The sequence below is a fragment of the Halichoerus grypus genome, chromosome 3, assembly GCF_964656455.1.
Source record: "Halichoerus grypus chromosome 3, mHalGry1.hap1.1, whole genome shotgun sequence".
NCBI lineage: Eukaryota > Metazoa > Chordata > Mammalia > Carnivora > Phocidae > Halichoerus > Halichoerus grypus.
The window spans coordinates 150,740,771-150,753,779 of NC_135714.1; the positions used below are offsets into that span (position 1 = coordinate 150,740,771).

General features: G+C 37.5%; 1 protein-coding gene across 4 annotated transcripts in view; it reads right to left on the reverse strand.

Annotated features, from left to right (window-relative positions):
• The window catches only part of HPGD (15-hydroxyprostaglandin dehydrogenase), a 31,329-nt gene that overhangs the window by 15,718 nt on the left and 2,602 nt on the right, over positions 1-13,009 (reverse strand). For 2 of the 4 annotated variants that reach the window (XM_078069448.1, XM_078069449.1), the window contains exons 3-5: positions 11,428-11,534; positions 3,207-3,303; positions 39-91 (exon numbers count right to left, since the gene is read on the reverse strand). In XM_078069448.1, coding sequence (XP_077925574.1) covers positions 39-91; positions 3,207-3,303; positions 11,428-11,534 — 257 coding nt within the window. The remainder of the gene's footprint in view (positions 1-38; positions 92-3,206; positions 3,304-11,427; positions 11,535-13,009) is intronic. The other 2 variants (XM_036092337.2, XM_036092340.2) reach the window with 1 other exon arrangement.

The following is a 13,009-nucleotide window of genomic DNA, read 5'->3' on the forward strand; positions in this document are numbered from 1 at the left end:
ACCAAAACGATCTTATCACTGAATTTGTATTTATTCACCGTTTCATCTGCATGATTAGAGAAAGATCCACACACAGTTCCAAATGTTGACTCTGAAACAGGTAAGAAGAGAATGAATACCCAGGGGTGGGTAGTGTGATAAAGCAAGCTCTTAGCCAAGAAAGCAAAGTGGACGTCTAATTGTAATCCTTAAATTGCGCTTCTCAATGACGTGTTTTGACTTGTGACTTTGGTAACCTCCTCAGATGTTTTCAGGGCTTTACTCTGTGTGTCAAATGGGGCAAAAGCTTAAGATATCACTGAAGTTTAGTTATGTGGTCTTGAGATTAAAGCAGTGCCCAGAAGACCTGAAGATAACTAGCACATTTCACTGGTTTCATGGAGTTATAGGAAGTCAGTTTCTTTTACCTCACAGTTGGGCTAAACTACTCAGGGATGGAGAGCCAGATTAACAATCTCACGGACAGAAGAGTTAGATCACCTGGTGATTAAGACAGAAGAGGTCCTGTATCAGGTTGCTTGCATGGGAATTTCAGCTTTACTGCTGCCTTGCTGTGTAAGCTTGTGCAAGATACTCAAATTCTCCTACCTTGATTTCCTTCTCTATGAAATGGAGATTACAGAATCTACTTCATGGGGTGGTTGTATTAAATGAGGTAATATACACACGATGCTTAAAATAGTATTGTGTAAACAGTAAGTGCTCAATGAATGTTAAGTGTGATGACATCTTTAAATATTTTTATTGGCCAAAAGGCAGTAGTACATTGCATTTTTTAATTATGCTCTGAGGCAAGTAAGCCCCCCCCCCTTTTTTAAGCCTCCTCTTATGGTACAGAATGTCTCAAACAGAGTCCAAAATTGATCTAGCTCTAAGGCTTCCAGACTTCCTGGGAATGAAAGAAATGCCTCCAGTGACAGAAGGGCAAGGGGCTCCCTGGACAGGGTTCATGCGTCTTCAATCCTTGTTAGCCCTTTAGCTTCAAGACACAACCCATGGGATTATCTCTTGATCACCACCCCACGTTTTTCTACATTTCTACTTTTATTAAGATATCAAATACTTCTTGTTAATTCTCCAAGCATTTATGTATTTTTTCCCTTATAATTTCATTTCAAAATGGTGCAGATATAGCCTTGGCAATTTGCCTCTAGGGTTTCAGACTCCCAGAATCTAAAATGTGGCTCTCTCTTGGGCCAAATATCTAAGCCTTGCCCATGCTCTCACCTTTTACCACATCCTCAAAATTGAAATGTTATCATTTATAAGTAGACGTAACATTAGGAAAAATAACCAAGTTACCCTCAAAAACTTGTAGAATTGGTTCTATAATAACTTTAGGGATGTCATTTTGTCTTTAAGCAACCCAGAAACCAAAATGCTAGTCTGTTTTTTGAGAACCTCTCAAGAAGGAGATTTCTAAGCCTCCCTTGGTTTGAAGAGTTTAAAGAGGATCACCTGACAATGAAGCCCAGAGGAAGGAGAAAGAACAAAGCTGAGAATCAGAGCTCTGATGTGGTCACAGGTGCTTGCACACCTGACCCCTGAAATACAACTGGAACTGGGAGGTGGGGCACAGGGGAGAGGAGGGGAACACCTGTTCTGAACACCTGTTCTGAAATTACGACGTGACTGAAACCAGGTAATGTAAGGAAGTCTCCCTACTTTGGGACATGCAGAGTTTAGATGACTCACTGTCAATACTGGTCAGACTTCTAAAACTTCAAAATTTCATTTGAACTACTGAAGAAGCACTGGTGATTTTTTTTTTCCCCTAGAATTTTAGAAGTCAAGTCATCTGGTTAAGTTGCTCCAAAAGTTTCTGCCAAAGATTTATAGCCACTATTGAGTAATATGGTACCGGGTGGTATTAAATCCTACTGCCCTGAATAAAACAGAGTTTGGATTACACGTTGTGGCAAAGACTGTTAGCTGTCTACTGGAATCCATTCTTTCCTTAGGCACAGAGCTAGATGACATTCTCAGACCCTCTTGTAGTTAGGTGAGCCATGAGGTCAAATTCTGTTCTGGAACCTGAACACAAGTGAGGCTGGGGGTAGAGGGGTTTAGAAAGGCAGCTTTGCCCCCCTACCCCGTGCTCTCTATTTCTGTTGCAGAGAAAGGAGTCCCCACCCCATCGTACCCCACCCCCACCAGCATAACTATGGAAGCTCCATGTCAAAGAGCTCAGCCAGCTAGTTTTCCCAATGACTGCATATAGAAGAGGCTCCTGGCAACAAGGATCTTGCCCGGGACTGATATATGAGTGAGAAATAAGCTTATACTATATTTAAGCCATTACATGTTTGGGTGTAAACTATCAATGCAGTTTAGCATTGAGGGGTGGCAGAATAGGTCACCCCAAAATGTGTCATTTTGGCATAAGAATTATTTGGAGCTAAAGGCACTTGAAAAACAGCAGGTACAAGAAGGGCACTCCGACCTCTCCTTTTCCTCCTGAAAGCAGGTGATAAAACTCCCATGTAAAATATGTCCTTCCTATACCAGTAGGAAAGAAACATTCTTATCACCAGAGATGGGGAGTTGAGGCCAACGGAAATCTGTACAGACCTTGTTAAAATAACTCTCATCTTCCTTTAGGCCCCCTAAATATTTTAGTGGCTTTCCCACAATTACCTCTCTTTGTTCAACCTTGTTTATAAACGCTTAGGCCTAGCCATTCTTGGGGCTTGGTTTTCCTATGGGGGCTCTCACATACACGTAAAAATCTATACCCTTTTTTCCTGTTCATCTGTCTTATGTCGATTTAATTCTCAGGCCCAGCCAGAGACCCTAAGAAACTATAGGTAAAGCCTGGCCTCCCCTACAACAGATCCCAACTACTATATATGCCATATTTTTAAATTATATACTCCTTCTAAAATCACATGGGAGTAGAGATACTGTGCTGTGTTTTAGCACTTTTTTACTTTGTCAAAGATGCTTTCATATGCATTACTGCTCAGTGCCACAGTAAGGGAGCTTAAAAAGTCACAATTTAAAGTAATAGAGGTAAACATATACTTCAAACTTCTGATATTATGCAATAGAAAATTCCATAGAGGCAGTAAAAACAAAACAAAACAAAGCAATTAAATGAATTTTCAATTCCCAACCTGAGTTGATAGTAAATATACTCAGAAGATTTACCTTTGTGGTCCAAATTACCAATAGGAAATTGTTATGAATGTCATACTTGTCCTTACCTGCTAAAGAGGACATATTGATAATGATGCCGCCTTCACCTCCGTTTTGCTTACTCATGTAATCCAAGCCAAGGTAGGTCCCACTGATAACAGAAACCTAAGCCAGAGGCATAAACAGGAAAAACAACATAGCCGTTATACTTTATAATATATCCCAGAGTGAAGCTTTTATGGCGATTGCAGACACCCAGGGAGATTTCTGCAAATACTATCACCGAAAGGCTTTCAAGCGGCTGCTTGCTTTTTTTTAAAGCGAGCCATTGACTAGCTTCTCTTTTGTTTGCCTACAGTTGCAGAGCTTCTCACATCTCTGCAAAACTTCACTTAGTTGCCCAATCTGAGACTTTATGAAAAAAAGTTGTATTCCTACAGTGTTTGTCACTTGACCTCAAATCTCGGCATCTTCGAGAATTATACATGCAGTATTCTTTTTCTTCTCTAAATATTGGGTAAAAACTTATTTACCCTTCTTAGCATATGGTTCTCAGATCCAGGTTAATTCTCTTGGATCTTGGAATATATAATAGTGGAAACCCTTGATTTCCTACACGGTTTTCATGTCCTTTTTTTTTTTATTTCTAATAAAAAGTCTATTTGGCATTTGTATCTACTTCTTCCCCAAGTAACTCATGAGGAAGGTGATCTCCCCAGGTTTAGTGTGGACACTGATTAATTTCGTTCAGTCACAGAAATCCCATTCTCTTTGCTAGTGACTGGTTTAGGAGCCCACATGTGACCCATTTCCAGCCAGTGAGACCTGAGGAGCAGTCAGCTAGAGGGGGTCCGGGTCAGGGAAGGGCAGTGGAAGAGGATGTGGCCGAAAAGACTGTTGCTTTTAAGAAAACCAGAAAGAAATGATTACATTAGTCCTTTTCCATCCCTCTGTATGGGCGTGGTGGCTGGAATACACAGTTACACTGCTAGTACCCTTAAGATGAAAGCTCCGCGAAGGAAGGCAGACTGGAGAGATGAAAAGAAACTGGGTTCTGGGATCACTGTGTGGCAGTATCTAGCTCTCATGACCTCTGTGTTGTGTGAGATCACATAATTCTCTTCCTCAGTTTCAGGACCCCGACTTTTCGGTCAGTTGGACACAGGGTCTGCTGTACTATCTGTCACTTAATCTTGTTCATCACTCTCGCACTGTCTTTTTGAGACTTTACTCTGATTGGTTACTCACCTCCCTGCGTAGGCAACTTTTTTGTTGTATTCTTTATTTTTAAGATTTTATTTGTTTATTTGTCAGAGAGAGAGAGAGAGAGAGCACAAGCAGGGGGAGCGGCAGGCAGAGCGAGAAGCTGAGCAAGGAGCCTGATGCGAGGCTCGATCCCAGGACGCTGGGACCATGACCTGAGCCGAAGGCAGATGCTTAACCGACTGAGCCGCCCAGGCGTCCCTGTTGTATTCTAACATTGGAGAATTTGCCACTACCAAAAACAACCTGTGGTACAAAACTTCTACTTGAAGCCTTATTTTCCCTTTTAGATTTCAGAACTCCTCTCCCTTCCAACTCAGACTTTGAGAAGGTGAACATTTTCTTTTGATATCTTAATTCCTACTTTTTGCATTCTTTACAATACTGCAAAGAAAATGACACAACAGTAATGAGTCTGAAACTGAGAGCATATAGTGGTGGTTACCTTCTTTTTATTTTAAAAAGTCCATTTGGAGTTTTCTTGACACACATTCAACGTTGCCACTCTACCTAATAGTAGTTCTAGAACAAAAAAGTAAATTAAAGATTCTATTCACTTAAGCCATGTGTCAGTTTGATATTAAGCAGGCTTAGGGAGAATGAGGAAAATCTCCACATGATTCCCTTTACAAAGAAAAAATACAAAACATTAAATGGTTTATATAAGAAGGAAAAAATGTACATGGCTGAAATAACTGAAGTCAGTTAGATTCTGGTAGTTTCTGCCTAAGTCTCTAGCAAGTCTGGACAGAATTTCTGTTTACGCATATTGGCGCTATGCTTTTATTCTCAGGTATTTATAGCTTTGCTGACACCCTGCTTTTGTGTTTTCAACATCTACTAGATGCAGCCAGATAGAAAGTTTGGGAATATTTAAGCTTTAATTTTTTAAAAAAGGAAGATTTATTTCCAGGTCTTTGGTGGAGGAGGACAAAAGATTATTTTCCCATCTATTACCAAGTTAAGAACTGAGGAACTTTTCAAATGAAAGTGTTCTTGGAATAAATCTACAAAACAGGGTTTAATGCTTTGGCTGGGGCATATGTCGTCCTCTCCTACAACAATCTCTTCCTTATCCCAGGTAATAGATGCAAGGAAATGTTAAGAAACCACAGAATAAAATGTTTTTGTTAATATTCTATTTCTTGTCTCTTGGCAATATTTATGTATCACATAGAGTGGGTCACTAAAATATCAAGCATCTAGGGGAAGAAAATGAAAATTATAGATGTATTCTAGCTACAAACACAGAATAGCAGGGATCTATAGTATTATTTTAGTCTATCACAAAGGTACTCTCAATTTTGTATTTGACCTTCAAAAGATGGTGTACTCAACTCTCAAAAAAGAAAAAGAAAATCCCATGGCTAATTTCACATAGTGTAAGTAAAAATGCACTTACTGACAAAATGATCTAATTAACACATGCTTACTCAATAGTTTTGGTTATGAATAATTTTTATATGTAATACCAAAATTATAACTGTGCTGTATTCCAAATCTTAAATTAGTTTTTTCCACAGATTAAAGTACCTTGTAAGTTAAAAACCACTCATAAATTCCCCTGTCCTGGGAATAATTCTTAAGTAGCAAAGATAAATGGATAAATGGTAATAGCATATTTGTTTAACTCTTATCAGGCATCATGTCTTCTTACTGTATATATGTAATATAATATATATTATTATATATAATATACAATATGTTATATATCATATATATTTCCATAACCTATATACAAAAAGCACACATGCATGTATTCCTTACTGAAATTTCCTAATCTATCATTTTCCTTATCTTATCTTCCTCCCCTCTGAGGTTCCTTTTAGTTTCTGGTTCTTGTGCTACACTCTAATTTTAAAAATCCTGTCATCTAAATTATGAAACGTTGCCTTTCAGGTTTCTTGTCTTTTCTCCAGCCCAATTCTCGAGGAGTACTAATATAGAGGACCACTTTTTTTTTCTGAAATCCTTTTCTATCTTTTGTTTCTCTGTGTTCAGTCTTTTTCCATTTTTGCTTGTTTATGTGATGAATATTATTGTATTCCCCCTTGCGAAGCTACTTAAAATTTAGCAAGTTCTGCCTAACCATAACAGTTCAACTAGATCTTTAAATATTACGGAGTAGGAGTAACAAAACAGAGAGAAGTTACTAATTTAATTTGTAATCAACATCCTTGGGAGCCAAGAAAAGGGCGTACATTTGACAACATTTCTACCCATCTCCACAACTCTTCCTTAGAGGCAGAGTAGGGCAGAAGAATCCACTTCATATAGAAATGAGATTGTGAGAATGACGAAAATGTAAGTTTTGACATTCTGGATGAGAAATGTAATTTATTGAGTGATACTATGTAGTAGCACTATGCTGGATACTTCATGTAAGTTAGGGTTTATTTAAGCTTAACCATTCTTCCAGGTAAGGAAATTATCTTCATCCTTTTACAACTGGGAAATTCAAGACCAGAGAAATGAAATAAAAGTTCATGAATTCTAAATTCAGGACTGTCATCTAGTTTTGATGGAATCTAAATGTATATCCTTACCAGTGCAAATCTTTAGTGAACCCTTGTATTTCTGAAAAAAATAATCAACCACAATAAGCCATCTATTTTTTTAGTTTTTATTTGAGTACACTAAGGGATTCAATATGTTATTTACATGTCCAAATTAGATTATAAATCCCACCTGAATGAGAATGAATTATTTAGGCTTATTAAAGATCAGAAAGTAAAAAAAGTATATTACAGAATGGCCTTATCAATATTCAAAGTTAAGTCTACCTCCACCCGCCCAGTTGCCAGAGGAACCTTTGACAGGTATTCAAAGATTCAGTCTTTCCTGAACATTCCTAATGAGCTCTGGGTAGCTATAAATAAAGCTACTGCAGTTGGTTTCAGACTAAGGAGGAAGCACAGAATAGCCTAATGGAAACAAAAGAATGGGAAGAGGTTTAATGTATCTCTTGTGTGGGAAGAATGGTGAGATCTGCTGAGTTAAGGATAAGGAAATGGCAAGTTTGGTAAGGAGTAAAAGTAGGACAGATGATACAGCTTGGCAGCACTGATGGATTTGGAAATAATCCAAACATTGTATTAAAATACAAAAATGAATATCCATGTATGTAAAATATCATAGAATGGCAGTTTATGTATCCAATAAATATAAATTGAACATCTACTCTGTACACAAAACAAAAATTTTATGCCTTGAAAGAGCTTATAGCATACTGGCATAAATTGCACAGGTATAAAAATAATTCTAATATAATTTTAAAATTTGTAAGCCCTATAAGAATGGTATCATTATGATATACAAGATTCCAGAAGAGGAAGAAATATGTGGTGAGGTCCTTTAACTAGGTGGTTACTCTGATAGGGACAGGAACATAGAAGAACATGCATGGTATCATAAAAGGAGGCAAATTACATCCAGAGTATAAAAAATATATAAACCAAACACAAATATTTGCATTATACTAACAGAGATAATCAAGTTGGAAGGATAGTGATAGGTCAGACTCTAATCTACTCTTGAACTGAACTGGGTGTTGCAGGGAGGAGGGGATCTACTCTTGAACTGAACTGGGTGTTGCAGGGAGGAGGGGAAGTAACATGTTTTCAACTTATATATAAAAGTTATAGCTTGCTCTCTAGATGTAAAATTAAATAAATGTCATTAGTTCCTGGAGTTAAGCTAAGGAGTGGCCTACGTCAGCAGAGTCCAAAGAAAAATAAAGGCCAGATAATTTCAATGAGGAAGGATCTAAGAGAGTGAGTTGTAACCAAAGGAGTCAAATAAAATTCTCCTGGTCTTCTAGAATTTTCTATTTGCAGATAATGTAAGAATTTCTAGCCTGCAGCAAGTGTTTACTCGCCCAGGCCATGTGAAAGCAAACATGCCCTCTCAGCCAGCCTGGCGAAAATTGATAATTGATAATTCTAATCCTATTACCTTTGTGATAATCTCGTCATTATTTTTATGTTCTTTGTATTAACTCTAATCATTGCACAGTTTTCTGAGAGCTGATTTCCGTCTTTTTTTTTTTTTTAAAGATTTTATTTATTTATTTCAGAGGGGGAGAGAGAGCATGAGTGCAGAGAGGGGCAGTGGGAGGGGGAGAAGCAGACTCCCCGCTGAGCAGGGAGCCCAATGCGGGGCTGGATCCCAGGACCCTGGGATCATGACCTAAGCCTAAGGCAGATGCTTAACTGCTTAACCGACTGAGCCACATAGGCGTCCTGACAGCTGATTTCTTAGAGAAAAGACACAGTAGGTGTCCATTATGAATGCAATGAATATAAGAACTTTATAACCTAGTGATCTTTGTCTATAAAATATCTGTAGATATTACTGAGGAAACTATTAAAAATACCAGTAGTGAGAAAATTGCTGTGTGATTTGTGCTTTTTCACTAGCAGAGCTTGATGCAAAGAAATTCTCGTCACTTTATGTGGTTGTGGAAAGTGCCATTAAGTTTATAAAAATATATTCTTAAATATTCCTGAAGTTCTCAATTGGTTATACATTCATTTTTTTCCCATCTGGCAACCAAAGGATGCAATGAAATATGGTTCATAATAAGTCAGGGACAACCACCAAAGATTAATAAAATGTATAATTTTCAGGGCGCTTGGGTGGCTCAGTCGGTTAAGCATCTGCCTTTGGCTCAGGTCATGATCCCAGGGTCCTGGGATCCAGCCCTGAGTCAGGCTCCTTGCTCAGGGAGAGTCTGCTTCTTCCTCTCCCTCTCCCCCCACCAACTCCTGTGCATGATCTCAAATAAATAAAATCTTAAATAAATAAAATCTTAAAAAAATGAATAAATTTTTATTTATTTCTCTCTCTCAAATAGCATCTTAAAAAAAATAAATAAAATGTACAATTTTCTTACCAGCATAGAAGAATTAAAGGTATCCAGTGGAATTTAAGAAAGGAATGGAAAAAGGTCAAAAGCAAAAAAAAAAAAAAAAAACTTAGTAAATTCAAAATATGAACTAAAGCCTGGGTGGCTCAGTCGGTTAAGCATTCGGCTCATGATTTCAGCTCAGGTCATGATCTCACGGGTCGTGAGATTAAGGCCTACATCGGGCTCTGCACTTAGCAGGGAGTTTGCTTCTCTTTCCCTCTCCCTCTCCTGCTGCCTCTCCCTCTACTCACTCTCTTTCTAAAATAAATCTTTAAAAAATTAATTAAAAAATAAAATATGAACAAAAATATAAGACATAAATCCCAATAAAGGGTAATGATAAATATAAGTGGCTTAAATTCACAAATATAAAATGCAGATATGCTCAGATGTGACTTAAAAAGCTCACGCTATACTGTTAGCAAGAGACAAATCTAACATAAATGTTGACAGGTCAGGTCTCTAAACACACACACATATCCCAGAAAAACTTCGGGGGAAACTTGACATATAAATTTTAAAGTTATTTTGAAATCTGATGCTATCTAGGAACACTTGAGACAAATTTTATTATTTTATTATTTTTTAAGATTTTTATTTATTTGACAGAGAGAGTGAGTGAGTGAGAGAGAGAGAGAGCACAAGCAGGGGGAGAGGGAGAAGCAAACTCTCCACTGGGCAGGGAGCCCAGTGTGGGGCTTGATTCCCAGGACACTGGAATCAGGACCTGAGCCAAAGGCAGATGTTTAACCGACTGAGCCACCCAGGTGCCCTGAGACAAATTTTAAAAAGAACTGGAAGGAACACCTTTCATTCTCGATTAAAGGACTTCAGGCATCTGTCAAGTTTGGGGAGAAACTCTGTACCCTTATCAAAGTGATTCAACTCTTTCGTGAGGTAGTGTAATTCTCATTACTCCCATAAAGTTATTACAGTTAAGAAATCATTCATGGGAATGTAGATTCAAGTCAAACATTTATTGACTAAGCACTATCTTCAAGATATTGTGTTGATTACTGAGAAAGAAAGAAAGAAAAAACATAACACATCCTGTTTTTAAGGAGTTTATCATCTCCCGGGAGGATATCATGAAGTAGGGGGCCACTCCCTGTATGTTTATACACACAAGTGGTCCTTCTGTACTTGACACATACCTGCTTTGCAAGACTAGTAGAATGACCTTACCAAGGGCAGGGTGACCCCATGCAGAGCCTAGCTCTTACAGTTTCCTTTGGCTAAGGTTTAAGTTTTACTAAACCCCAAGATCTTATGTGAAGTGTGTTTATAAAATGGGATAACCAACAAACTTGTGATATGGAGGCTAAAAAAGAAATTTTATTTCCTAATTCTACAGTTTTGTAATTTAAGAGCTAAATGATCATCAAACATTGTAGAAATTATACATAAACACACACACACACACACACACACCCCGACTCTCAGGATAAAAATCCTAATAATTACAAAGTCCAACAGTCACTTCAGCCTTGCTTTCTGTTACATTTCTGGAATTAAATTAAGACTTAGTTTTTAAATAAACAGGTTAAGCCAGGATTGACAAATATTTTTCTGTAAAGGGCCAGACGGTAAATAGCTCAGTCAGTGCACATCGTAGGGTCGTTGTCACGATTCAACTCTGCTGCTACAGCAAAAAGTAGCCACAGGTAATATGCAGATGCATGACTGGAGCTGTGCTCTAGTAAAACCCTAGACACTGAAATTTGAATTCCATATATTGATATATTTCATATTCTTTTTACATTTTTTCAACCATTAAAAAATGTAAGACCCGTTTTTAGCTTGTAAGTCACACAAAACAGGTGGCAGGCTAGTTTCACCTGTGGACCATAGTTTGCTAACTCCTAAGTTATGCCATAAACTATGAGTTTTTTCATATTTCCTTTTAAGATTTTTAAGACAGAATTATTTGCATAATTAGAAGCCTCAAATGTCTTCCCATTTGTAAAAGGAAATGCTTTTTTCTAGCTTTCTGCAACGTCCCTTTTTCTAGGTTATAGGTCATTATATTGATTCCGTGAATGTAAGAACCTTTTCTTCTTTAAAAGCATCAGTTTATTAAATAAGTTTAGACAATAAACATGGCGAAAATAGCTTACCAAATTAATCTGCACAGTTTTTTCCCAGTTTTTCTCATTATTCACACCAGCATTATTGACCAAAATGTCCAATCTTCCGAAGTGGTCTACAACTTTTCTAAAGGTATCTAAGTAAAAAAAAGAAGACATTATAGATACAGTCTTGTATTCCATGGGTACATTTCAATCCTACCCTGTGCCCTGAAATTAATTTTCATTTATCTACTTTTATAATGAAAATTATACTCTTAGACTGCGACTTAACGCCTTGCTTCTCAGAGCGTGGTTTGCGAGCCAGCAGCCTCAAGAGCATTACCACGAAACTTGTTAGAAATGCATAATCTCGGGCGCCTGGGTGGCTCAGCTGGTTGGACATCCGCCTCTTGGTTTGGGTTCAGTTCATGTGAGATTGAGCCCCACTGGGGGTTCTGCACTCAGGGGGGGTCTGATGGAAGATTCTCTCCCTCCGCCGCTCCCCCCACTCGTGCACGCTCGCACACTCTAAAATTCTGTCCTTAAGAAATTACTGAAGTTCTGTGGCTTAGACTATGACAAACATCCTTTTTTAATAAGCCATATTATCTTCATAAAGTGTATATTAAACACAAGTCATCTTGTGTATTCAGATCCATTATGATCATTTCAGGGAGTCTCATACTCCAGCAAGTAAAAGTGTACTTTTCATTCAGTTGATCTGGATACTGTAACTTCAATATCTACTATTCATTCTTTTCTTTTTGTCACTATTATTGCTACTTTGTATTACTAGTTTGTGTAAAAACTATGTTCAACCAGGGTAAAGTCTGCATAGATCCTGAGGCCTGAAGTTCATTCATTACATTGTCCAACCACATACCCAGTCCAGGCCTTGCAAACCCTCCTTAGCCAGTTCATACTTGGTTTTACCACTTTTGTATCAGGAAACACATTATTTTTCAAAGCAGCCTTTGACAAGAGTTCTATAGATTTAAACTGTTTCCTTGGGCCCTTTACTATTGGTTCTAGCTCTGTTACTTGAGACTATAGATAACATTCATGGCTGTTCTTCCAAATGACAGAAATGTATTCTCTGGTCTTAGGGCCAATATATGAGTTCCTTGAAAACAGTAAATCCACACAAACTTTATTTTAATTGAATAAAATCTAGAATTATTAACAACCACCATATTGAAGACAGCATGGATTCATCAGTTCCCAAATGGATAAATTACTATGCAAGTTAATTGCCAAAAATATTGCAAAAGCCATTATTTACAGTACTCTACCATACTGGAATAGAAAACAACAAAATAAAAACTGTTTACTTTTTCATGGAATTTTTAAACTGCTTAAAATCTCAAATTGATTCCAGAAAGGTCCTCTAGCAGAAAACATCTAAGGAATACTTTTTTTTTTTTTTTTTTGCATTCCACCTGAAACATGTTCTACTTTTCAAAACTCACATCCATCGTATAGGAAATTAGGTTGTTAAGTACATAAGTCTAATTGCTTTTTAAATTTTCTTTCCTCATTCTGGTCTCTGCTGCATTCCTTATACTCTGCCCTTATCAATATCTAATACATCATCTTCTCTCTGGCCTATACTGAATTTTGGGCTCAAATG